General features: G+C 43.6%; 1 protein-coding gene across 4 annotated transcripts in view; it reads right to left on the bottom strand.

Annotated features, from left to right (window-relative positions):
- Positions 1-343: 343 nt before the first annotated feature.
- The window catches only part of Ctps (CTP synthase), an 88,096-nt gene continuing 63,680 nt past the window's right edge, over positions 344-24,759 (bottom strand). The window contains exons 14-18 of one of the 4 annotated variants that reach the window (XM_084605273.1): positions 21,023-21,258; positions 13,959-14,211; positions 6,163-6,207; positions 4,820-4,903; positions 344-3,194 (exon numbers count right to left, since the gene is read on the bottom strand). In XM_084605273.1, the coding sequence (XP_084461399.1) occupies positions 2,944-3,194; positions 4,820-4,903; positions 6,163-6,207; positions 13,959-14,211; positions 21,023-21,258 (869 nt within the window). In that variant the 3' untranslated portion in view covers positions 344-2,943. Of the gene's footprint in view, positions 4,904-6,162; positions 6,208-13,958; positions 14,212-21,022; positions 21,259-24,759 lie in introns of all 4 variants that reach the window. The other 3 variants (XM_084605401.1, XM_084605337.1, XM_084605432.1) reach the window with 3 other exon arrangements.

The following is a 24,759-nucleotide window of genomic DNA, read 5'->3' as shown; positions in this document are numbered from 1 at the left end:
AAGACAAAGGACAAGATAAAAGGAAGCCGCAGTACTAAGCGCTTGTACTGTGGCTTCCTTTTATCTTGTCCTTTGCCTTCTTGTTCGCGCTGTTTAAATTAATAATGAACGTGTACCAACTCGCCAAACAAAGTATCTTCCCAACTGGTAACTTCTGGCCAGTGTGTGTCAAGCACACATGAAAGCAACATCTACTGATAATCAGTGAGGTTCTAGCAAATAGGTGGCACAAGGGGGGTGGCAATGAGTCTACATCAGCAGCACCATCTAGCTAATGAAAAGTGCAATATCTTAGAAACATGCGAGTAAGATGGTATAGCAAAACACATTTTTTTCACGGCCATAATGGGTGAGACCAGAGAGTTACCGCTACTTTCCCTTCACTTGATGATGGCGCTGCAAAAGAATTAATGTCAGATAAACAAATGAACTTCAATAAGGCAGCCCAATCAGTGTTCTTGGCGCTGCAAAAGCAATGCAAATTATACTGATACTTTTAGACATTACTACAATATATGTAGGTTTGTTTATGCTGTCCCAGCGAACCTGCTGCTTCACTTTGTGTCACTATATAAAGCAAGTCAGTTCAGAGCATAATCAAGTTATTAAATTCCGCACCCCCTCCTTGGTGTCTGGCGCACCAGCGTCAACCCAAGGCATTCTCCATGACTTAACAATATACACACGTTTCTGCAATCATTGCAGACATGCTGTTTCACACACACACAGTCACTTTATAATGCTGTAACACCGCTGTGCATAGACCATGGTATTCCGGATGGCCGGGGACTTGTGAGTGCAGGCGATCTAGTTTTCACTGATCCATTCACACACTTATTTTTTGCCGTCGATTGCTGACTATATGATATTAAAGTTAGCGACCAAACAAACACTGGTGGCACTGTTCCGAATAAACGTGACAGCACCTTCCATTTTGCTGAGCTTAAAAGCATGTTCCAAGCGTATGAAAGCAATCACTCAGCGTTCAGACAGCGGCCGGGAACGGCGGTCTGGAAGAAAAATGGTGCACGCGGACACCTTTGCAGCACTGAAAATTTTCCGACTCTAGTCCATGCCTGGCTGTGGCTGGCCCTGATTCCTCCTCTCCCGTTATCATTGCGCATACAGTAGCTGTTGCATCCCTCATCCTTAGCCAAGGCACAGTGGAGCCCTTTATGTTGTTATGGGAAAGGCAGACTCGCAAGACAAGGACAATTACGATCTGTTTCCTACGAGCCCGGCATGCAGCAGTGGTGTGCGTGCTCAGAGGGATAGCTGTTCGATTGCCGGTGAAGAGAGATATTTTTTTTTTTCTTGAAGTGCCACACTCTACACAATCTGATCACACCACTCATGAGCCAAGAAAAGCTTTCTTTTAATAAACTATTTTACTAAACCTGCTATTGTTTGTATTTTCATTTGGACCACCTCAGGATATAATAAATGGGTGTTTATGGTTCAAAACAATTTTCTGCAACTTCAGTGCTTTGTTTTAAATATACAATTTTATGTCATGCAAACATTTTTATAGGTATTAGACAGATATGTTAAACAAAATGAAATGGCTATTTTTCCTGTTTCCCAAAGCATGTTCATATTTTTATGACAAAATGATTAAGTGGTATAAAAGTTGTTGCAAATCTGCAAACAGAATGAAGAGGAAGAAGGCAGGTTTGGGAGCACGTGCGAGATAGAGACTGTGCGCCATGTTGGCAGATTGAGAATCGTGTAGACAGCCAGGGATTAAAGATAGTCAGAGGCATCCTTGGTGTACGCCCTCCTTCTTCTAAAATTTCATACTCTATTTGAATACAATTACATAATCCAAACCACAGAGATTCACAATCTGTGCAAATGTAACTAAAAGTAGTTGTGGACTGTTTCTGATCATTTATTAGTGCTGCCCTGTCCCATTCCTTTGAAATTTTCATAGTGCACTAACATCACTATACATTTTTGGTAGAAATACTTTAGACATTTCAGATTATGCATATTGCAGTTTTCATGAAACAAATCTGACAAGGCAGACCACAAGTGGGCGTACAATGACCCTAATCCGAAACAAGAAATGCCTTCACACAGAAATAACAGCTGACAATATTTACAGCAGCGTGCCATCACTAAGTGCTTACAGCTCCCATGTCCGTATCACCCTTAATCACATGAGAGAGAATTCGGAATATCCAAAACTCTGTCCATTTCGCACACCGAACTTTCAGCCGGGGAATTTTGACTTCATATCACACCAAATTCGTTATGAGTAATCTACCATGTAGAGACTCCTAAGCCCAAAGCACAAGGTATGTCAGGGAACCAGACCTTATACTGCATTGATACTGGAATAGGTGTCATTCAAACTAGCACATTTAAAATAAAACAAATCCACATATATAGTGCATAAGTGACTGCATTAAGTTTTTATCCATACTTTAGCATAAGAGTGGACAGCCTAGCCGAACTAATCCAGAACATTAAGATTGTATTGTATTGTATTGGGTTCTATGGCGCATAGGCAACTAAGGCCACCATGCGCCAAACACAGGGTTTTGTGTGTTGTGTTAGAAAGACCATTGTTTACAGTTATGTCATAGTTTAGGACGTTGATTTCTTTGAAAAAAATTGAGAACACAAGTAAATTCGACAAGGGCATTTTCTACGAGGAGAAGGTTTGGGTGGAGTGGGATGTGCTCATTATAGAGATCTATGAAATGTCTTTTTCTTATTTCGTCGAGCTTTGTGCATGATACCAAAAGATGATTGTGAACTCATCTCCATATGCTTCACATGTAGGTTTCTCTTGGTGCAGAAATAAAAAGTTGTCCGTGAGGTGTGTGTGTCTGATGCGGAGACTGCATAGGATCACTTCGACAACGCACTCTTGATGGCTGCATGACTTCCATTCCCCAATTATAGGCTTAATAAGGTGTAGTTTATTGTTCATGCTCACGAAGTCTGCCATTTTGTTCTTAGTTTATTCCTTATGATCTTCATGCAATCTTTGCAAGGAAAGTCGATTTGTTTTACTGTACCGTTACGGGCCAGTGCAGCACATTCATCGGCTTTCTCATTCCCCCTAATACCTACATGGCTAGGGACCCAGCAAAATTCGATTACCTGTCCCTGCTTGTAAGCCTTTACTGCGTTGTTTATGATGTCTCCAATTAAGGGCTCCTCTGCATTTTTGGGGTGCAGCACTGCAATGACAAGAGCCAAATATATAACACTGCGTTTAATATTTTCTTTCAGTACTGCTTCTACGGCTACTGATATGGCATAACCTTCGGCAGTAAAAATTGATGAGCACTGAGGCAATCACACTATTTGCTCCAAACTTCCCTGGATTATTGCACTTCCCACGTAATCTGCAGTCTTTGATCCATCTGTATAAAATGCCTTGTATGTTTTGTATTTTTCATCTAGTGAAAGAAACTCTTGCAATATGTGTTCTTGGAGTTTGCATTTTATGTAAGCATGTCAGTGTAAAGTCACACATGGAGGGAAAACTCCCATGGTGGGAGTAGATCTGGTCCATGGGCAATATTGGGAAGGGCATCTAGTAAGTCTAATTCTCTGCATTTTTCAAATCGGAGAAGGATTGGTTTAACTGCTCGGGGTATATTGCTGAATAGAGTTCTGGATGGTGATGTAGTAACGATAGGATAACAGAGGTGTTTCGGAAGAGATCTTATTTTCTGTATGTATGCACCCGTCAGCACGGTTCTTCTGTCGGTAAGGGACGGTTCATTCGTTTCGACATAGAGACTATTGGTGTTCTGTAAGCCCCTGTTGACAGACAGAGGCCTGTGTTGTGTACTGAGTCGAGTCGTTTCAAGTATGATGGTCTGGCCGAGTCATACACTAAGTTTCCATAGTCTAAGCAGGAGCGTACCAGAGAGCGAGGAATCCTAAGACATGTCCTGTCAGAGTCCCACCGTTTTCGTAAGAGCACTTTAAGGATATTTAGGGCTCGAGAAGCTTTCTTTTTTAGGTTATTTATGTGGGGTAAGAATGTAAGTTTTTTATCAAAGATCAGGCCTAAAAATTTGTTTTCTTGTTTTACTGGCAGTGCAGATTCATCTAAATACAGACTGGGGCCAGTGTGAAGCCCTCTTTTGAGGTAGAAAAGAATAGCTACCGTTTTTTGTGGAGAAAATTTACCATTGTTGTCTGCCCATCCCACAAGTTCGTTTAATGTCATTTGTATTTGCCTCTCACACACTGGTATACTGACGGATGTGCAGGCTATTTGCAGGTCATCAAAATATATTGAATACATAATGGACCATAGGATTATTCTTGCCACAGAATTCATTTTTATAATGAAAAGCGTGGTGCTTAAGATACACCCCTGAGGCACCCCATTCTCCTGAATGAAAGGTTTGAACATACATGTGCCTAGATGCAAAACGCAACTAATACTTCACTATTGTTCACAAGACGTTAAAACTGTCTTATTCATATCTTCATCTATCATGCTCTTCACAGTGCCATGACTCAGTGCTGTAGGTTTTGTATAGGAGGACCTGGACACTGAAAATGATTGTTTGGTTTGGTTTGTGGGGTTTCACATCCCAAAGCGACTCAGGCTATGAGAGACGCCGTAGTGGAGGACTCTGGAAATTTCGACCACCTGGGGTTCTTTAACGTGCACTGACATCGCACAGCACATGGGCGCCTTGCTTTTCGCCTCCATTGAAAAGCGGCCGCCGAGGCCGGGATCCGATCCTGCATCCTTGAGAACAGCAGTCGAGCGCCATAACCACTGCGCCACCCCGGCGGGGCTCTGAAAATGAGATAGGACTTTGGCATGCTTATTTACCAGCAGAGTTCTCATGAGATGCTGGTCTAAGGACATCACTATCTATGTCCGAGCCTGAGCAGCCAGTCCCATACAACGTCAATCCTGCAAGATACAAAGATAACAGCAAACTTGTCTAGTTGTAAAAAATATGTTGCCACACATTGGTTTCACAAGCACAGAAAGTAATGTGCATTGTTCATGGTCATTTTTCTTTGCGCACTTTTCCAACACTAATACAAATTTTAAAATGTACCAATTAAATGCATATAAATAAATGGGATCAATGCTTACAGCTACAAACATATTAAAGATGCACTAAAGAGAGCTCTGCAAAATTTCATTTTCAATTTTATTTTGTTTTTTATGTTTCCTGAATAAACAGTTTTAGTCTCAGACAATACAGTGTGAAAGAAGGCCAGGTCAAGACAACAAGGCAAGGTATGCCATGTCTAGCGCATATTCCGATGGCGAATCCAGGCGCATGCCGGAGGCGGCGCCACGGGATGAAGATGGTATGTACAAATAAAAGAAGATCCATGGAAGGCTCAAATAGTCATAAATCCAGCTAAAAGCAATAAAAATATACCTGCACACTCTGCTTTTGCAAGACTCAACCTCATCACTCTGTGATGGCCAATGAAAATCCTCTAATCTGTGGAGACACCCAAAGTAACCTTTATTGGCATTTTTGGATAAGATGCAAATAATATTGTCACACATTAGCCACTCCCTCCACAACTTCATCTTCTTCAGGTGCCCCCCAATGACACCAGGTAGCAATATTTAGATAGAATCAACACCTATTTGTGGTTCACAAAGCATGTCACCAAAACAACAAACACAGTGCAAGCGCACTATTTTATATACAACATGTTCACACGATCACACCACATATTACTCCGCTGACGGCAGAGTGGCAAGCCCGCCACACGATCGCCTGAAACAAATTGGCGCGTTGGGCGACTCCTCCTACTCTCTACAAAGAGTTGAAAAGAAAGGTGGGAGCCATACGTTTTATCTGACTTTACCAGCAAAATCCACCACACAGGGCAATAATTCCAAGTTTATAAGAAAGCTTGGAGTGTGTAGATCGAGATCTCACAATTAAAAGATGCCTTCAAGGTTCTCTTTAGTGCAACTTTAAGTTTAATAGGATATAACGGGATAAAGTGCAGATGAGCAAAAGGCAGAAAGCATATTTGCATACAGTCATGATATAATTAAACAATGCCCAAAAGTATACCAATACAGACCTTAAAAAACATTTACACTGTTTATAATGCCAAGTCATAAACGGTAACGAAAAAATATAATTCAAAAGAAATGGGAAAACAATTCTCACGAGTTACAGTGACGCTTACCTTTCATAACACTATAGATGAAATGGCGCTGCTCAGCAGATTTTTCTGCAGGAAAGAGCAGAGATGTAGAACGGTTGGAAGAATCTTGTTAAAATCACAGGCGTAGACTGGCAAAGAAAACTCTGAAGGCACAGGCTACCACTGCACTTGTACAGCTTCAGCCATCAGAAAAGATTAAAGTAGTTCCACAAAGTATGCACCAGCCCCAAGTTTCCAGGCACAAATGTGACACCGTAAATACTGTCAGCAGTCTCTAAGCCTAACACTAAATGTATTCACAATTTGGCGAAACCACCTTGTAATAAACAATGAAAAAGCCATTATATTCATATTTTGCAATATTTGGCAGTAGCAATGCCCACCACTTGACAACTTTAAAGGAGGACTTGCCCACAGAGATAATTCAACTAACCACTTAAGTGGGAAGTGCAGACGAATTCTGAAAATCAACTATTTTCTTTTTCTTTTTGTTCTCAGCAAAGACAGCCTCTAAAAGAGTCTACCTATACTTGGTGTCAAGTTGTACGCAGCAATAAGCAATAAAATTACCGCCTACATGAAACATAAAAAATATCTCCTTAGTAATGTCATTATGGACACTGTACATATGCCTACAGCGGATTCCCATTTCTGATCACATTTGATACATTCAGAAGGGCATTGCATTGCAAGATTATCTTTAACACACCCTCAATTATGAAGCTGAGGCTTACTAGAAATGAAACTTTTTCCACTAATAATGAGAGTATGAGTTCATGATTTCCCAAAGGTACCAGACAACCTAGAACTGAATAGTACGAAGACAATAAACAGTTCAACTGCAGTACAATGCATTAATAATGGTGTACAAAAATGCCATTCAAAACAGGCACACTCAGTATTCACTCCAAAGCAAAATGAAGCATAACAAAATCAGAATACAATGCCTATAGGATGCCAATGATATCAGCCAACTCGAAATTCCAAGTGAAACAGAAGCACCAGCACCAGAGAACCTTGCAAGTTTCATTTAATAATAAAAAAAAAAAAAAGAAACATGCTACTGCAAAGCATGAGCAATATGCTTTCTTTGGCTACGCAACCAAGGCTATGTAGACAGGACTTCCTTCACAGCATGAGAATAAACAAAAAGAGTTGGAGAATATCATTTTACACAACACGACCCAGAGGTTGTTCATTTCTGGCACACATGGGAAGTTTCACTTGCAAGTCTGTTCCAGCTTGTAGACTCTTCTTTCATTAAGAGCAACCTTAAGAACATCGCACATCAAGAGTAACATCAAGAATGTCACATGCACTTCAACTTGCACCGACCAGCACAAAAAAGTGAGGCAATGTGTTAAACCACCACCAATGATGTACCGGACCAGTATTTCAGGTAATTGGTTTCACTGGAAAAGATTTTTGCCTCCTACATGCCTATTTTTACATTTCTACTAACTGTACCATATCGCTTGCTTTCTGCAAACATTCATTTGTGTCACTTTTTCTGTCTCAAATTTCAAGAAGAATTGTGTGCTTTTGCTGTATGCCATGCTGCCATGTAGAAAAAGGCCGTTGGCCTAGTCAGCATTGAAATAAAGATTTGATTTGATTTAATTTCACTATGATACTGCTTTATGAAAACTACAATGGTACTTTAAGACTTCACAAAGGCGTCTCAGATTGAACTGCTGGCAGCTGAAGGCTTACATGAACTTCAATGCAATTTTAGGTCAAAATTTATTAAAAATTTAACTTTGCACAAATACAATGCAGCAAAACCGTGTCAATATTTTACTAAGGCAAAAAAAAAAATTATCAGGATAAACGGACGGTTCAAAATGCCTAAGTTTAAAAAATTTCACTGCTGAATGGGGTCACACACTTATTGGCAGTTTCATTACATAAATATGTCGCCTAGCATTTTTTGCTATTGTATCTCCTTTTCAAGTGTCGACAAAACTTTACCTGCCCCTGTATTGTTGCTATAAAACCATTTATTCTGTTCAAGCTGTATTTTCCCATACTTCGCTCCCTAGCTCCCATACTTCACTCCCTAGCTCTCATGCAGTGCAAAGAAGCCGCCCCATTTTTATGCTTCACGTAGTGCCCCGTGGTTGATTTGTTAAAGGCCACCTCCAATCAAATTTTTACTCTTCATTCCCTAAAAGTAGCGTTCATTAGTAGTACACCAGGAAATGATGCTAAAAACAAAATATGGCACTGGTAACTGCAGCGAGCGTTTCAGAAATCACCAAAGAAACCTGTGGTTTTCTGATCCAAAACTGGAAACCATAGCGGCCATTATTAAGAGCCAGAAAGGGGCATAACAGGACCGTCGGGCACTGCAGTTGTGGCGATTGTTTCCTGGTGTTCGTATGCAGGATGTATTTCTCTTTCTTTTTCTTTCCCATGCTAATGTATGCTGGTAGAAACCTTAGTGAGTGGGCACACATTTCATTCGGGTATTGTGAGGGACACAAATGCCAATGTAAGGAATTTGCAGCACTGCAGACGAACAGCAACACAGACTAGAATCTGTTTTGCCCCATGTCTTCTGTGCATCTGAAGCGTCTGCAACGTATGCATTTTTGCACACCATGCATGTTCGTGCCTCAACAGTTACACAGCATTTCGGTGCAGTAATCAATGGAAATTTAGTAACTCCACCACTGTAATAAACCTAGAACCTCCAAGCCACATTTTAGTCTCTAGCCCTTTAGTGCAAACCGCCTGAAATCCATCTACCCATACTGGCCCCAGCCTGAGGACAGTGCCTGTACAGACATCATCGCTCAGCTATGCAACACATTACCAGGTACATGCATCATCTGCTACACTGCTTTCAAAACGCTTCTAACAAAACTACTTTCCTAACACACACACAAAACATTTTTATGGTTAGTTTTAGGGCTAACCGATCACAAATCGGTATTGTAGTCGCATTAAAATTTTGCTGCTGTAGCCCTTAAAGGGGAGAGGCGACCCTTTAGCACCAACTTTATTTCTTGAGACATTTGAATGAAATTTTCAGGGTAGGGTCATAACACAAGCATTTCAATAACTATCTAGTTTCTTAAAGCTGGTTGCATTGGCTTTCATGTTAGAGGAATATATCGAAATGGTTTGCATAGGGCCCTTAGGACAGAACTGGAGAATTTGCGAAATGTGCTGGCACTGCGAAACCCATTACGGTCATTCTTGGATAGTTGCCACAAGGCAACACAAAGCCCTTTTTCAAAATTACAGTGCTGAAAATTTTTAACAACGCCCCAAATTAGTGTTACTAATTAGACCTGCATAAACCAAATTTTATTGCTTATCACTAATTCCAGATGCAATATCATGAAAAATTGGGATTGTCTTGCCTTCAGAAATTTACTGTGGTATGGACTAAAATAAACATCAATACAATCTGATAAGTAGTTCCCGAGATACAGCTGTCCTAAGCAGCCACACAAGAAAAAAAAAATGGATTAAAAGAAATTGGTTCTAGGAAGTTGAGAGAACGCCAACTTTTTTTTTGTTGGCCAAGATATCCTTATGAAATTTTAAGGGCGGGCTCATAGCATAAACACTTTAATAACTTCCAAGTTCCACAGAGCTGTGCAGGCTGGTTTTCAAATACAGGAATATATCATATGGGTCACATGTGTCCTTTACACCAGGCCTGAAGAATTTGAACGATGTGTTGGCAATGCAGAATTCATTGCGGTAATTTCTGGACAGGCATCAAAGGGCTTTTCTAAATTTCCTTGCTTTCTAAGTTCCATTCTAGCAGATGATAGGATGCTGCAGGCGTCGATGCAATCACTGGCTGTACGCTTCGCCATGTGGACAGCCTTCATAGAACACTACCGTGCAGCGAACATGTGTGGCATCTTGAAGCATCGTGAGTGACCATGCAACGATTGACACATTGCGCAAAACTCTTTGGAGGGCACGGCAAGTGATGATAGACGGCAATCGCAAAAATGGCGAAAGGCAAAGAGTGCGCACAAACTCCAAAGACACAGCCAATAACGGGAACAAAGAGCCGGAGCAAGCGACGCGCAGGGGCAGCTGGCACAGACCATCCTTTCAACATGTACAACTGCCAATAGCAGTGGCTTGATTCCCCACATTCTCGTGAAACATGCGGTTCGTTTAATGCAGCCTCGAAAGCTTGAAAGCCCCTAAAAGGCTCCCAATTGGAAGTGAGTCACGCCTCGACCACAGCTGTCGAGGGTGGCAAAAGAAAGGGCGCTCGGTTCAACGGGAGAAGAATGGCAGGCGTGCAAAGTTTGGACGTTTTGAGCACTTGCTCACGGCTCCGGTGCTGCCAGAGCTTGTTATATAATTAATTTCTCGTATTTCTACGATGATTTCGGCATTGATAATTACAGAAAGGGCAGTTTATGAAACATGCTAGCAGAATATATATAATCTCAACTGTTTTGCAATTTTTCAGTTTTCAAAAGTCGTGTTACCCTTTAAGGCAAACTTTAAGAGGTGTGCGGAATTTAAAATATGAATCGAATATGTCTGTTGTGCAATACATACTCCTATTAGAAAGACTGATACTCGAAATTTTCCAAATATTGTAAAATTACCAAATACACTACAGTTTCACCGCAATGCACGCTTCATTGCAATGCTTGACCACACTGAGCTGTGCATCCTCAAAACGCAATGGGACTGTTTTGTGAAGGGGGACCTTCCCGACGGTGTGCGCAAAGCCAAGCAGTTGATTAAACAGGAAAAAAAGAACTTCTCAATTTGCTTTCATCTCAAATGCAGACAACCATCGTACAGGTGTTCATCACATATAATTACTGTGATACAAACGGTTTTTGGCAATTTTTTTAGGCCCATTCAATATTTCGAGCCTTCGGCTAATTTGGAAGCCTTTCTGATTTCTGAGGCTGAATTAATGAGAGTTTATTGTATTCAGCAGCGATATGACAGCTCCACCTTGCTTCATGCACTTCCTTCCTGTAGAAAAAAAAACTGTATACGGAATCCTGTATAAAAGTTATTTTTCAGTAAGGTATGCACTTCTGTGCAATTCTAGTTTAATTTCATTTGCAAATACCATGTCAATTCTAAAATAAAAAGAGCAATGTTTGCAATATTTTTAATTTTCCTTTTTTTGTATTTTATTTTATTTTCCCCTCTCTGATCAGGTAGTCTATTCAATATTTAAAGGCATTTTCCCCACATTCACATTACAAAATTTCAATATTTACACAACATGAATTTCTTTTTCAGAAGGTAAAGAAACAACGGGTGATGCTTCGCCGTTTGCATCTTCACACTGCACAGAAGTCATCACGATGTGCGACTTTCACTGCATATCAGATTACGTTGCATGCCCAGTCATCACGATGTGCGACTTTCACTGCATATCAGGTTACGTTGCATGCCCCAAATTCCTCCTGATTGTATGCTTACAGATGTGCAATCAGTCGTTAAACATGTTAGCATCATACCAGAAACAGTTGAAATTTAGGATATAGTAAAGCACGCTACTCGGGAACATATTAATTGAAAGAAAAATTAACTGAACAGAATATTCTTATTGTCCGTGATTTAGAGAGTATGATTTGGGAAATAGAAAGAACTGGAAACACAGCAATAATGTTCCAGGACACTAAATCCAAACTTTAAACAGTAGGAAGTATCGACATATATTAAAGCGAAAGCTTTCCTAGCCCCATTACGCGAAAATCCGGTCATCAGCTGTGAGCTCAGTTGTACTCCAAAACGTTTTCATTTCTCCATAGAAACAAGTGTGACAGGGACTGTGCCTTTCACTTCCTGTGAACCAGTTATTAAGGCGAAAGCCATTTTGCTCATGGTGGAAATCTCGCGTCTGTGAGATTCCTCAAGTGACAGATACAGAGCCTTTCCTTTCGTGTAAACCAATTATAGAACGCCAGTGAACTTTTATGCGTTCAACGAAATGCTGGTTGTGTTCGACAAGGGGAGCGCGATATTCAGGCTTTCGCATTTCTCCACTGCAGGTTCTACAGTGCTCTCGGAACTTTTTTTACCTGCCTTATTGAATAAAAGCCTTCCCAGTTCAGCTAGGCTAACAAGAGTTATGTACTCCAAGCACCAAGGTGAGCACCCATCCAAGTACCTTTGGCAATTTTCAGCATCACAAATGCGGTTCGGTTCGGTTTGTGGGGTTTAGCGTCCCGAAGCGACTCAGGCTATGAGAGACGCCGTAGCGGAGGACTCCGGAAATTTCGACCACCTGGGGTTCTTTAACGTGCACTTACATCGCACAGCACACGGGCGCCTTGCTTTAATGCAGTGGCAATTTCATACACAACCATTTTTCAACAGAACACATAAAAAAGCATAAGCGCACTTGAAATGCTGAAGTCACACACTATTCTAGAGGAAACAAGGCATCCGAACCCGATAAAAATACTACTGGCTACACCTGCCCTGCATCAAAAATACAGCTGTGCAACAGACAAATTATGTTAAACACCTGGCAGAAATATATACCAAGCAGTTAGCAAAAATGTTCCATTTTAATGAGAATTATGCAAGCCTGCAGAAGGTCTTCAAAAACAAATTATACGCGGCACTTTCATTTTCTACGGCTTTTTCTGTTGACGCATTGCAACCACTGGTACTCTATAGTCATAGCAAGAGAGTAATTACCGTATTTACGCGATTGTAAGTCGACCCCTTTTTAAAATTCAAAAATCTGAAGTTAGGGGGCGTCAACTTACAATCAAAACCAAAGCATGGCACTGTTAACAAGAGCAAGGTGAAAACCATATCAAGGAGGCTACGGCAAATTTGTTTGCCCTACTGTGCATGCTTCTCGGGAAGAATTTTTCTTTTTCAGCTTTTACTGCGCAGCACAAACTGCAGCTGCGGGAATGTCGATAGTACGGAAGAGCCGCTGTTCGAATTGCGGCGACGCTCCCTTTTTGCACATCAATCGCGTCGGGTCACGTGACACGGCGGCACTTCCAGGGAGTGTCGATGGTTGATGGAAGAGCCGACACAGATTATGCATTGAGTTCTCGCTCATTGCGCGTTTGCATTTTTTGCACTTTTGACTTTATGACCGGCTACATGCTTTGTCACGAGCTCTCCAGTCCAAAAAGCATTCGACGCTTGTTCCGTGCAGCATTCAAGGAAGCGGCTATGATTTATGCCGAACAAATATCTGTGCTGTGGGTCGCAAGTTCGAAGCTTCTAAATGGGTTAGGGAGTGGCAGCGAGACAGAATTTTGAACTGTGATGCCAAGCAAAGGGGCCTCCAAGGGATACAGTTGGTATGCTATTCAGAGCTGGAGGCCAAGCTTGCTGCGTATATCACCGAAATACATAATTGTAAGTGGAGACGGGTTGTACAGACAGGCAATAAATTTTTGTTGTTGAGAGCACCCACCGCGTTATGTTTTTTTTTCGGGACATGAGATTTGAGGGGTAGACTTGCAATCGTGTAAATATGGTACTAATCATTAGCCTGCACACACATGCAGCCAAAGACCTATGGCCAATAAAAGAAAGCTATACAGCTTTTACAGAATGAAAGGTTATGTGGAAACTGAGTGGCTTTCCTTTGCAGCTATAGGGCTGTTCTTGGATGGATGCCAATGAGTAACACTCCACCTAGGAGGATTCCCTAAACATCGGAACAAGCAATGAAATAATAATGATAGTCGTGTACAGAAAAGGCGGTCAAAACTGAAATACAGGCAACTCTCTATGAATAAGAAGGAGAATATTGTGCAAACTCTCAGCACTGTATGGCCATCGCTGTGGCAGCAAATTTCAAAATGGCTATGAATCGTGCTGACCACTTTTGGGAGGCTTAGACAGCGAGCAGGCACTGTTGAAAGCTTCGTCGACATCATCCATGCTGAGGATTTTTCCGTTGCACTTTGGTGGCGTGTGGTGGCCCTCGGACAGCGTGGGTGGGTCGGGATCATCGTTGCATGTTGTGACCGAGCGATAATCTTCACTCCGCGAAAACCCTGGCATCACTGTAGCGCCATGCGCTCCTTGGGGAGTGCCATGATGCTTGATAGACTCCCGGGTAGGCAACAGTATCTGCAAAAGAAGAATAACACAACAAATGTAGAGCTGCAATTGCTACAAGCAAAAGGCACCGATAGATTTCTGCATATGAAATTGTTTTGTCGCATTCGATCTGCTGCACAAACAGAAATGAAGTGTCAAAGTGGTTTCTGGCAGTCTTTTGCTGCCCGTATGAGTGAGTCAATCTGGCATATCACCACCACTGCACACCTTCTTGCACTGCAACTAAGATGACATGTCTGAACGCAAGGTGGCAGATGAACCAGTTTACTGGTATACAAATTTTCATTTGCACCAACAACAAATTAGTGTCAGCAGAGCATTCATCTACCCTACCACGGTGTTACCGTGGAAAGACATCCGACTATTGTGCCGGAGTTCCCAAGTTCGATCCTGACAGCAGGCAGCTGCATTTTTATAGAGGCAAAACGGAGAGGCGTCCATGTGCTGCGCAATGTCAGTGCAGGCTAAAAATTCCTAGGTGGTCGAAATTACTCCGTAGCCCTCCACTACAGTTCATCTTTCTCTCCCACCTTCCTCCCTTCCCTTTCGGTGCAATTCAGGTGTCCACAGAGCAAGTATGACAGATACTGTGCTTTCCTTTCCTGTGAATCAATTATTATTATTATATATTATTGTTGCGAAAGCAACACTAGCCAGCCAGCTCAGCTCGTTGCATATGCTTATATGCCGTAGCCACAAATGGCCAGCGCAACGAAACCGTGGCAGGAGCTGCTAACTTGGGTCTCTCGTCTCATATGGGACGGTTATGTCACAATCAGCTTGCCAGGACCCTGGTTTAACGTTGCCCCTATAGACCACTAAGGCATGTTCATACGGCATGGTTAAAGCGGGGCTTTATATGTGGGCAGGTAGCCTAAAGGTGGAGCTAAAGTGTCCCACATATTTAAATGCAATAAACACCTTTACCACTGCCAACTAAAACGCCGGTGAACTTTGATGCATTACACAAAACGCGCTCCAACAGATGGCGCTGCCGTCGCTGGGTAAAACTGTGCAAGAGAGGGGTCGTAGTAACCAGGGTGTATAAATCTCCCCAAGCCAGCGTTGAAACTGCATTGGATGTTCTGTCTACCGGAATGTCCAGCCGAACTGAAAAGAAGTTTGTTGTCGTGACGGGGGACTTCAATAAAGACAAGAACTACGCCTTCGTTCAAGCTGCAGAGGAGCGGTGTCTACTCGAGTTGAGTCAGCAACAACCTGAAACCACCACACATTGGGGAAGCAGTTTAGACTTAGTTTTACACAAAGCCTCGGCAGATACAGAGCACGTCGTCAGCAGAATGGAGACCAAGTCCCACTACTTCATTGATCATCGCAGCGACATCATTGGTATAAAGAATAAAAGCCTAGTCATTACCTGAACAGTTTGTCTAGTCTATATAATATAGCTAAACCCAAAGCTTAACCACAAGCTACAACCACAAGCGCAGCCACGCAGCCATTGCTTTCGCAATTCAACTAGGGTTAACCAGAGCTCAACCACAGCCAACTTTTTATTCAACTGGCAACATGCAACCAGGCAGCCCTAGCAACCTCTGTTGCTAGTGCTGCACTTTTAAATTTTATGTTCTGGCAGAAACTCTTATTGTGAGTTTTCATAGAGAGGACTGACACAGATAAATACAGCAAATTCCCATTAAGACAAGCTTACAAGGCCAACTGAAACGAAATTTTAGTTTGGCTTCAATATGATCCGTGAGTCTTAAAACCAATCCAGATGAAGTTTCATACCCTGCAGGAAACTATTTCTGTAGTTACAAGAGTGTAGCAGACGAAGCATGCACCTGGCGGCATGTCGTGGAGTTGGGCAATTTACTGGATATGACATAGAAATGGGCACTTGTGAAGCATTTTCAACCCGGGCCCATTGTGTGTGAACCATCTGCAGACAGCGTGCAATCAGGAGCTTGAGGCTGAAGGATGGCTTATTGGTGCCAGGTTTGTTAACAATGTCGAAGTTTCTTGAATTTCCGTCGCTATTATCATGCCGAAACAGTGTGCAGCCATCAGGGGCATGAACGTGCGTACATTCAAACCCGGTTATATCGAACCCGGATATATCGAATTTTGGTTATATCGAACTCACGGAATATCCCCTTGAAAATCCCATGTAAAAGTATAGGAAATCCGCATCATATATCGAACTCAATTTCACCGGTCGTTCGATATATCGAACTCCGCACCACGCACTGGAAAGTGTGCCTTCCCCAAAGACGATCGCATCACGCTTGGCCGTTTGCCGCGTGACGTTTTCAAGCCACGCGCAGAAGGAATGAGAGGGGACAGTTCTGGACAGCGCCGCGCCCATTCCCCAAAGGCGCGCGCATCTGCAGTTATTGTTTCCCGCGCGCCAACACATGACGTTTGCAAGCCATGTGCGTGGGTGTGCCCATTCTTTTGCCGGGCTATCTCTCTCCTTCAGCACGCGCTACGCATGCGCTAAGCCAGCTCAGCCCGTTTTCAGACAGACGTCGGACGCTTTCTCCAGCGTGTGTTGCGAACCCTCTGTGCGCGGCGGCTGACATGGCTATGGCGCCTGCGGACGTTAAGAAGCGGCAGCTCTCTCTGTTTTTCTTTTTTTTTTTTTTTTCTTTTTTCCGAGAGCCATCCTTTCTTATCGTTGTGCTGTACGCGCGACGTAGCATAAGAAATGGCGGCTGCGGACGTTAAGAAGCGGCAGGCTTTTTTTTTTTTTTTTTGGCGGGAGCCGTTTATCTTTGCATGTATGAATCAACGGAAGCACGCGGTCTGCTGCTGCGATCATGACGCCCGCCCCAAGCGCGGCGTGATAAATCAAACCAGGTTTGTGCAATCAAGCCATCACGGGCACTCTGCCAAGTCGCTCCCCGCCACCGGAGGAGCTATAAAAAGATAAACGCGCCCTGCCGTTATTGCTGCGCAGCATCTTGGCACGCTCCCAAGAAATAAGCTGTGGATGCGACGACCGAAACGGGAGTGACGCGCGCCATCCACATGCAAGCGAAAACGCTCACGATTTCTGCCGCAGCGACACAGAGAGAAACCTTTTATTGAGCTGTCGCGGTGGCTCGAGCGGCAAGGGGGACGCAGTTCCAACAAGTTTGAAATTTTTCGCTCTGTCGCTGCCGCTCGTCGCTGAGATCGCTCAATCGCTTGCATGTGAGCGAGCTGGTCTTAACGCATTTTTTTTTTTTTTCAAATTCTCGGGCGAAAAAGTGGAGGGTGGGTTCATTATGCGAGTGGATTGATTACGCGACACATGCGGTATCGTTTTTTGGCATCGTAAGTGCCGTCACAAGCCGATTTTTGTATATCGAATTATCGATATATCGAACTATTTCGCGATCCCCTTTGAGTTCGATATATCCGGGTTCGACTGTATCATGCGCCGCGTGTGCATCGCATGCATTCCAGCAGTACGAAAATGATAGGGCAAAACACACTGTAGTCCATGCCAATAGTAGTTGGCTTTCGTTCACCCTCATATATCATATATGAGTTCATATCATATGAACATATAATCATATGAATTCGTAAACTCAAATGATCGACGTTCACGACTCTCATAATACCCGAACAAAACCCCTGCCCACTCGCTGAGATTTCTGCAAGAAGCAACAAGCCACCAGTATGCTGCAACTACAGCACCCAAGGGCCCGATTGCAACCGTTTCTATGACATTTCTGGCTCATAGTAATGGCCACCCTTTTTCCAGTTTCAATTCAAGAAACAAAGATTTTGGTGCTCGATTCCTGAAACGCTCGATTCAGTTACGAATGCTATATTTCGCTTTTAGTGCTCTTTTTTGACATACTAAAAAATTCTTCTTTTACGGAGTGAAAAATTTCGTTGGCCTTTAAGATGAATTTGCAGATAAGCTGAACAATGTGATGTTTGTTTGTTGGGTGCTTCGGCACACTAGCAACTGAGGCTATCATGTGCCAAGAACAAGTTGAACAATTTGAGATAATTTAGTTGGTTCCCCATAAGACTGTAATTGAGGAAACAGTTAAGCTCCGCCTTTAAAGTAATGATGAGACTGTGTTAATGGCTTCTGTCTGCGGGCCCCATCACAGACCCTCATTAACACAGATGCACTTTGCTACTCACTTAATCATCCGCCCCTTAATTCACGCCTCTACTACTCCGCATGTATTCATTCGCATGCAGTTGTAAGCAGCCCAGTTATGAGAAAGACCAGAGACGAGGGTACCCCCATTTTAACCAACCCATACAAACGTGCCTGCGTGGCCTATGAGTAGCGTGTCTCATTGCTCACCCAGAATCCCCTCACCTTCCAATCTCAAATGAGAAGCACGAGTTGGCATGTGATGTGGCCTCACCAATCAGCAAAGTCATGTCACCTGCTAACTGCTATTTGCCAGAGCCAAGCCCATGATTTCTTCGCTCTGCAAAACAGGGCCGTTGACATTACTGCAATAAAATGTTCTGTTTTCTGAAGATAACCTTTTGTGGCAAATACAAACCACAAAGACCCCATACAATCATGCTGTACCTCAAACAGTGCAGTGCGCTTACCGGTGCACCCATAACAGCGTGGTTTCATTTTCAAACCTTTGTGGTCCGTGGCAGAATTTATGAGCCATACGGCTTGCAGTCCAGTGAAATGATACGCAAAAGCTAAGCATGCCATGTTTCATCGTGAAAGCTGCATTCTGGGTGGCATTCCACAACTTGTCTTCAGGCGTCACAAGGAAGGCCTTGCCTCACTAGAGTTGCTTCTCATGCGTTTGTTTCCGAACCATCTTGTTGCATTTTGCCAGCGTCTTGCCTCATCCTCAATCGGCCACACATACCCACAGCATTTAGTGAACTTCCCTTTCCATGCAACCAATAAGTCAAACTGCCGTATCACTTTTTTTTTTTTCACTGACAAAATTCATTATCAAAAAACAGTAATCAGGGCATTAATATAAATGACTCCTGCTGTATTAGTTAATGCCTGGTAGGCCTACAGGTGTGCCTATATTATAGCACTCTTTTCAGTTTTCCAAATAAATTCACTCTTCGTGCAGCACTCATCTCCAGGCAGCACACTGTGCCACCATCAGCCACCGCACAAAAAGTGAGCCTCATTCCTAGTCTCTCGCTTGCCATGTAATCACCGCCCCCTCCCCTCTTCTTTCAACAGTAGCCACCCTGAAGGTGGGTCCCATGAAAAACCTCTCCTACACCCTCCTCTTTCCACAGTAGACATCTTCGAAGTGGTTCTCATGGCCCACCCCCTTCTCGTTACGCACTACTACTAAGAAGCTAAATTCAAGGAGGAGGCTTTCAACAGCTGTAAAGCAATGGGGAAGCATTCTCAAGTGGTACAGCATTGCAATACATTTTAGTGTGATGCAGAGATGGCCCAATGCAAGCACCAAGTTGCCTGCAGCATATGAAAAGACATGTGGTGTGCCTCGTAGCAGTAACAGCAATACTGCAGAAAAAGTGACATATGCCCTGCTAGGCACCTTCCGAGTAGTCAGAGCTAGATGGAAAGCAAAAACCAAAAAGAAGCACACACAAAAAGCGGCCTCTGCGAAACACAGTAAGAAGAAAGCAAAGGTTTCATGAACAGTGCAATAAATGCAATACAATAAATGAGGTTATTTTATTACTTTCCTGTAGCATACGCAGAGTGTCCACGCAACTTTAGCCAAGGGTTAAAAAATAAAACATTTGAGGTAGACCAGAGAAACTACATGTATACAGCTGCCAGTCATCTGGTGCAACACAAGGAATTTTTTTCTTGCAATTAACTAATTAGTAATTATGATAATTTTTCTAATTTACTAACTATTGCAATTAGACAAAAATGTGATTTGCAAAGTTGGAGAGCACCTTCTGAAACCTTCAGTCCATTTATTTCCGATAAAGAAAGCCTCGCGTGTATCTTTTTTCCAAGCTCTAAAAAAAGACGGTGAAATACAAAAATATGACGTTGCTGCCGCATTCGTACGCCACAAGCCACAATTGTGGTGCTCTCAACCGTGGTTTGAGTGTACGAAATCAGCTGTGGCCGTGGCTCCACCGGGACCGTTGCAGCGGCAGGCCGATATACCTGAACAGTTTCTTCGTCTGCTTCAGGTAGTCGGTGCAAGTGATGGTGCAAGTCTCAGCGAGCTCACCGCGTTCGCTGCAACCATCGCCAACATATCAGCCTACCGCTAGAACTGGGCTGTGAGTCATGGCCACAGCTGCAGTGCAGTATGCGTGCGGTATGCTTCAGACAGCCGTCACAATCTTTTTGCTTCGTGCCAGACAAATATAGACATGAAACACTATCACTCTTCACTGACTTCTTTTCAAATTATCGGCGCTTCCAATCATTGTCGTACCTGAAATAACACGCGCTAAGTGTGAGTCCATGCAACTGGTCCATGCAACCGAGGTTCGGGAAAGTCCATCTTGGTAACCACAAACTATGTGGGTCATACCATGTCATGATCCTTCATCTGAATTAACCAGAGTGAGGCCACCTATTGATCGAATTAATGAGCGTCCAATACCATAGACTTACATGGGTGTCGGCCAAGACTGCGCTCCTATTTCAAATTATCTGAATTTCCGAACAAACGGGGGTCGAATTATTAAGATGTTACTGCACTTCAAGAGGTCAAAGTTTTCAACCTCATAGGGTCCAAAATATTGCTCATAAACATGTACGTATTGCCATTAGATTCGCAAGAGTCCCTCAATAAAGTCAAATGATTGTACAAGTCCAAAAATCGGTAGACTCCTGTATATATTATTCCACTCAAGGAGAAAAGACCACAAACTACAAAGAGAAAACGATGCAAAATAACGGTACCCGAGCAGGCATCGTTGAGGCTGGTTCAACAAGGGCAGGAACCACCTCGTGAGATTCATCCTCAGAGGACGAGCCAATGTCGCTCAGATGTCGCGGTGACAAACGGCACCCACGAAGCAGAAAGCTGTTGAGACGGCCACACGAAGCCAATATAAGCCCCATGTATGGCGGGGATGGCTTTAGTGGCCGACTGATGTACTCTGGATGAAATTGAACTCCCACAAAATATGGGTGGTCTGCAAAAGTACATAAATATAAATGTAGCATGAATGGGCTAACAGCTGACAAGCGTGCACATAACATTATCACCGTTCATTTCCATTTGAAAAGCTTAAAGCCTCAAATGCAAGCAAACACCTAGCAGCTCTTACAACAGCAGCCTACCGGCATTCCTTTGAGACCAAACATTAACAAACATGTTAAAGCTGCTGAAATATTGAAAAAACAATTATTGAACTGCTGCTATAAAGATACAGTCAAACCTCATTGATACATTCTCAGTTCATAAGCTCAAAATCATGAGCAGTAAAATATCTTGCATAGAGTTGCACTATTTTATCCCAGTTAATATGTTTCCAGGAAACACAATTTCCCAGTTATTAAATTCAAAATTTTGACAGATTGCGGCCATATAATATGTTTGGCAATCAACCGAACATGTAGTAATGCGTGAGGGAGCCAAACCTGGGGGCTTGCGACATGAAAACCAAACAGCAATGCCCACCCACCACAATTGCTTTCCTGCAGCACCTAGGTGCAAAGGGACGAAGCATTAAAAAAAAAAAAAAAAAGCCAATGAGACAATCTATAAGGCGCCCATTCCCACGAAAAGGCGACTTAATGAGGAGAAACATGATGGCTTCTTTGCAGTGCTTTAGGGGCAGAGGGATGAACCATTTAATGACTAAACCTATGTGCACATACAAGCAGGCCAGGTCTAAAGAACGCAGGATGACGAAAAACGCAGCAACTGCGAGCCGTCTCGATGGCTCCTTTACGCGTCGTTGGTGTAAGGGGGCGAAGCTCCCTTGTTCATGCCTCATGAGGATCTCTGCGAGGTGAAGGAGAATTGGCGCTGCAAATTCGTGAGGGTAATTGTGAGGAAGGGTAGAGATGGTGAGGTGAGAGGAAAAGATGGAGGGTTTGAGGACAAGGATAGATCTTTCGAGACGTAGTTTCAGCGGTAATAATTTCAGAAAACAGATGTAAAGGAACGAGGTACAAATGCTGCAGCAAGGCCAGGCACCATAGCAAGCCTTCAAAGGCAAAGGAAAAATGTAGGAAAAGACGAAGAAGCGGGAAAGAAAGCCACAAACCAACCCCGGCACTCTCGAGAATATCTGTTTTCCCCTTAACCCCGTTCGCAAGCTTTCGCAGAATTCCGATGCACCGAGGGCAAGCAACTTGGAGAAAGTCTGCAGCAGCTTGCATGAATAGTACTGACGTCAGTCTAATCAGAGTTTATACACACCCCTATAACGAATTATGTTTTCCTGTTAAGCCTATGCGCAAGATGATCCTCAGCTGTATGGGCAGAAAAGTGTTGCATAACTTACGTCAGCCCCGCCATGGTGGTGCAATGGTTACGGGCCTCGACTGCTGTGCATAAGAATGCCGGATCAAATCCCGCCCACGGTAGCCGCTTTTGATGGAGGCGAAAAGCTAGCCGCCCGTGTGCTGTGCGATGTCAGAGCGCATTAAAGAACCCCTAGTGAATAAAATTTCCAGAGTCCTCCACTATGCTGTCTCATAGCCAGAGTCACTTTTTGACAATAAACCCCATAAACCAAATCAATAACTTACATAAGGTATATAAATCCTAGTTAGCCATAAAACACGGTGAAGAAAAAATTAGTGAACTTTGCTGATAAAGGTATAAGTAAAAAACACACTTCATTGCTGATGGAATCTTAATCATTTGTTTACAAAGATAAAAGCAATTTTCTCATTTCATTTGCCATTTTCTGTTCCTTTTTGAATTTGCAAGTCTTCATCTACAGTCAAACCCGGATATATCGAACTCGAAGGGGATCGCGAAATAGTTCGATATATCGATAATTCGATATACAGAAATCGGCTTGGGACAGCACTTACGATGCGAAAAAACGATACCGCATTTGTGGCGTAATCAACTCACTTGCATAATGAACCCACCCTTCACTTTTGCACTCGAGAATTTGGAAAAAGAAAAAAAAAGCGATTAAGCGATCTCAGCGACAAGCGGCAGCGACAGCAAAAAATTTCCAACTTGTTGGAACGTCCCTCTGCCCTTCGAGCCACCGCGGCAGCTCAAAACAAGGTTTCTGTGTCGCCGCGGCAGAAATCGCCAGCGTTTTCGCTTGCATGTCGCACTCCGTTTCGGTCGTCTCATCCACAGCTCATTTCTTGGCAGCGTGCGGCGTGTTTATCTTTTTATAGCTCCTGCGGCGGTGGGGAGCGAACTTGGCAGACTGCCCGTGATGGCTTGATTGCACAAGCCTGGTTCGATTTATCACGCCGCGCTTGGGGCGGGCGTCATGATCGCAGCAGCTGACCGCGTGCTTTCGCTGATTCATACATGCAAGGATAAACGATAAAAAAAAAAATAAACATCCCCGCCATAAAAAAAAAAAAAAAAAAACCTGCCGCTTCTTAACATCCGCAGCCGCCATATCTTACGATACGCCGCGCGTACAGCACAACAAGAAAGAATGACTTACGCAAAAAAAAATAATAAATAAATAAAAAAATCTTGAGAGCTGCGGCTTCTTAACATCCGCAGGCGCGTGAGTGAGTGAAAAACTTTATTAAGTATATTTAAGGGAGGGGGATGTGTAGGTGGGGTCCCTAGTCCGGGACTCCAGCGGCTGCCGCTGCTACCCGCGCACGAGTCACGAGGGCCCGTTGGGCCTTTTGTCCAGAGCTGGATAGGGCAGCCTCCCACCCCTCAATTGTTGGCACTGCATTCGGATCATCTGGAGGATTGTGTGGGCAGGTCCACACCATGTGGTGCAGGCCTGCCTTTTCCCCGCAATATTTGCATTTGGGGTCGCAGAACCCGGGGTGTATTGTGTTTAAAAGGGCTTGTGTTTTATATGTACCTGTCTGTAGGCGTCGCCATCTAACTTCCTCCGCTTTGGAGAGCCCCTTGGCTGGGGGTGGATATTTTCTGCGAGAGAGTCTGCAGTGCTGTAACCTCTCCGCATACGTCGCCAGAGGGCCGGGATAAGGCGGTGTGGAGGATGGAGGGGTCGAGTCCCGGGGGAGGAGAGCTCGGGCAGCGGCATGGGCGCACTCGTTCCCTTCCACGCCTTGATGTCCCGGTGTCCAGACGAGGCATTTGTCTTGTTTGGGGTGTCCATAATTTTTCAATATTCTGGCAGCCTGAGGACATATTCACCCTTTGATGTAGTTGCGGTAGGCAGCCATAGAGTCTGTTATTATATAGGCGCAGGTGGTATGTGTGGCGGCTAAAGCAATGGCCACCTCCTCCGCCATTTCTATATTGTCATCGCAGAAGGTGAGGGCATCAACCAGTTGTTGTTGGTGAATCACAACCGCTACCGCGTACCCCGCTTCTGACTTTGCTGCGTCTACGTAGTAGGATTCAGTGTCCGTCCTGTACTTTTTCTGGATGTATTTGGCCCGCGCCTTCCGGCGCCCTTGGTGGAACAGAGGATGCATATTGCGGGGTAGGGGATTGGCTATGAACGAGCCTGACCACCCGGGCGGTATAGCCTGTTTTTGTACGAGACCTT

Source organism: Amblyomma maculatum, chromosome 1 (genome assembly GCF_055883805.1).
Source record: "Amblyomma maculatum isolate TAMU_Amacu chromosome 1, ASM5588380v1, whole genome shotgun sequence".
In the NCBI taxonomy this organism is placed as follows: Eukaryota; Metazoa; Arthropoda; class Arachnida; order Ixodida; family Ixodidae; genus Amblyomma; species Amblyomma maculatum.
The sequence above is the reverse complement of the archived record's forward strand: the minus strand, read 5'-3'. Positions and strand labels throughout refer to the sequence as shown.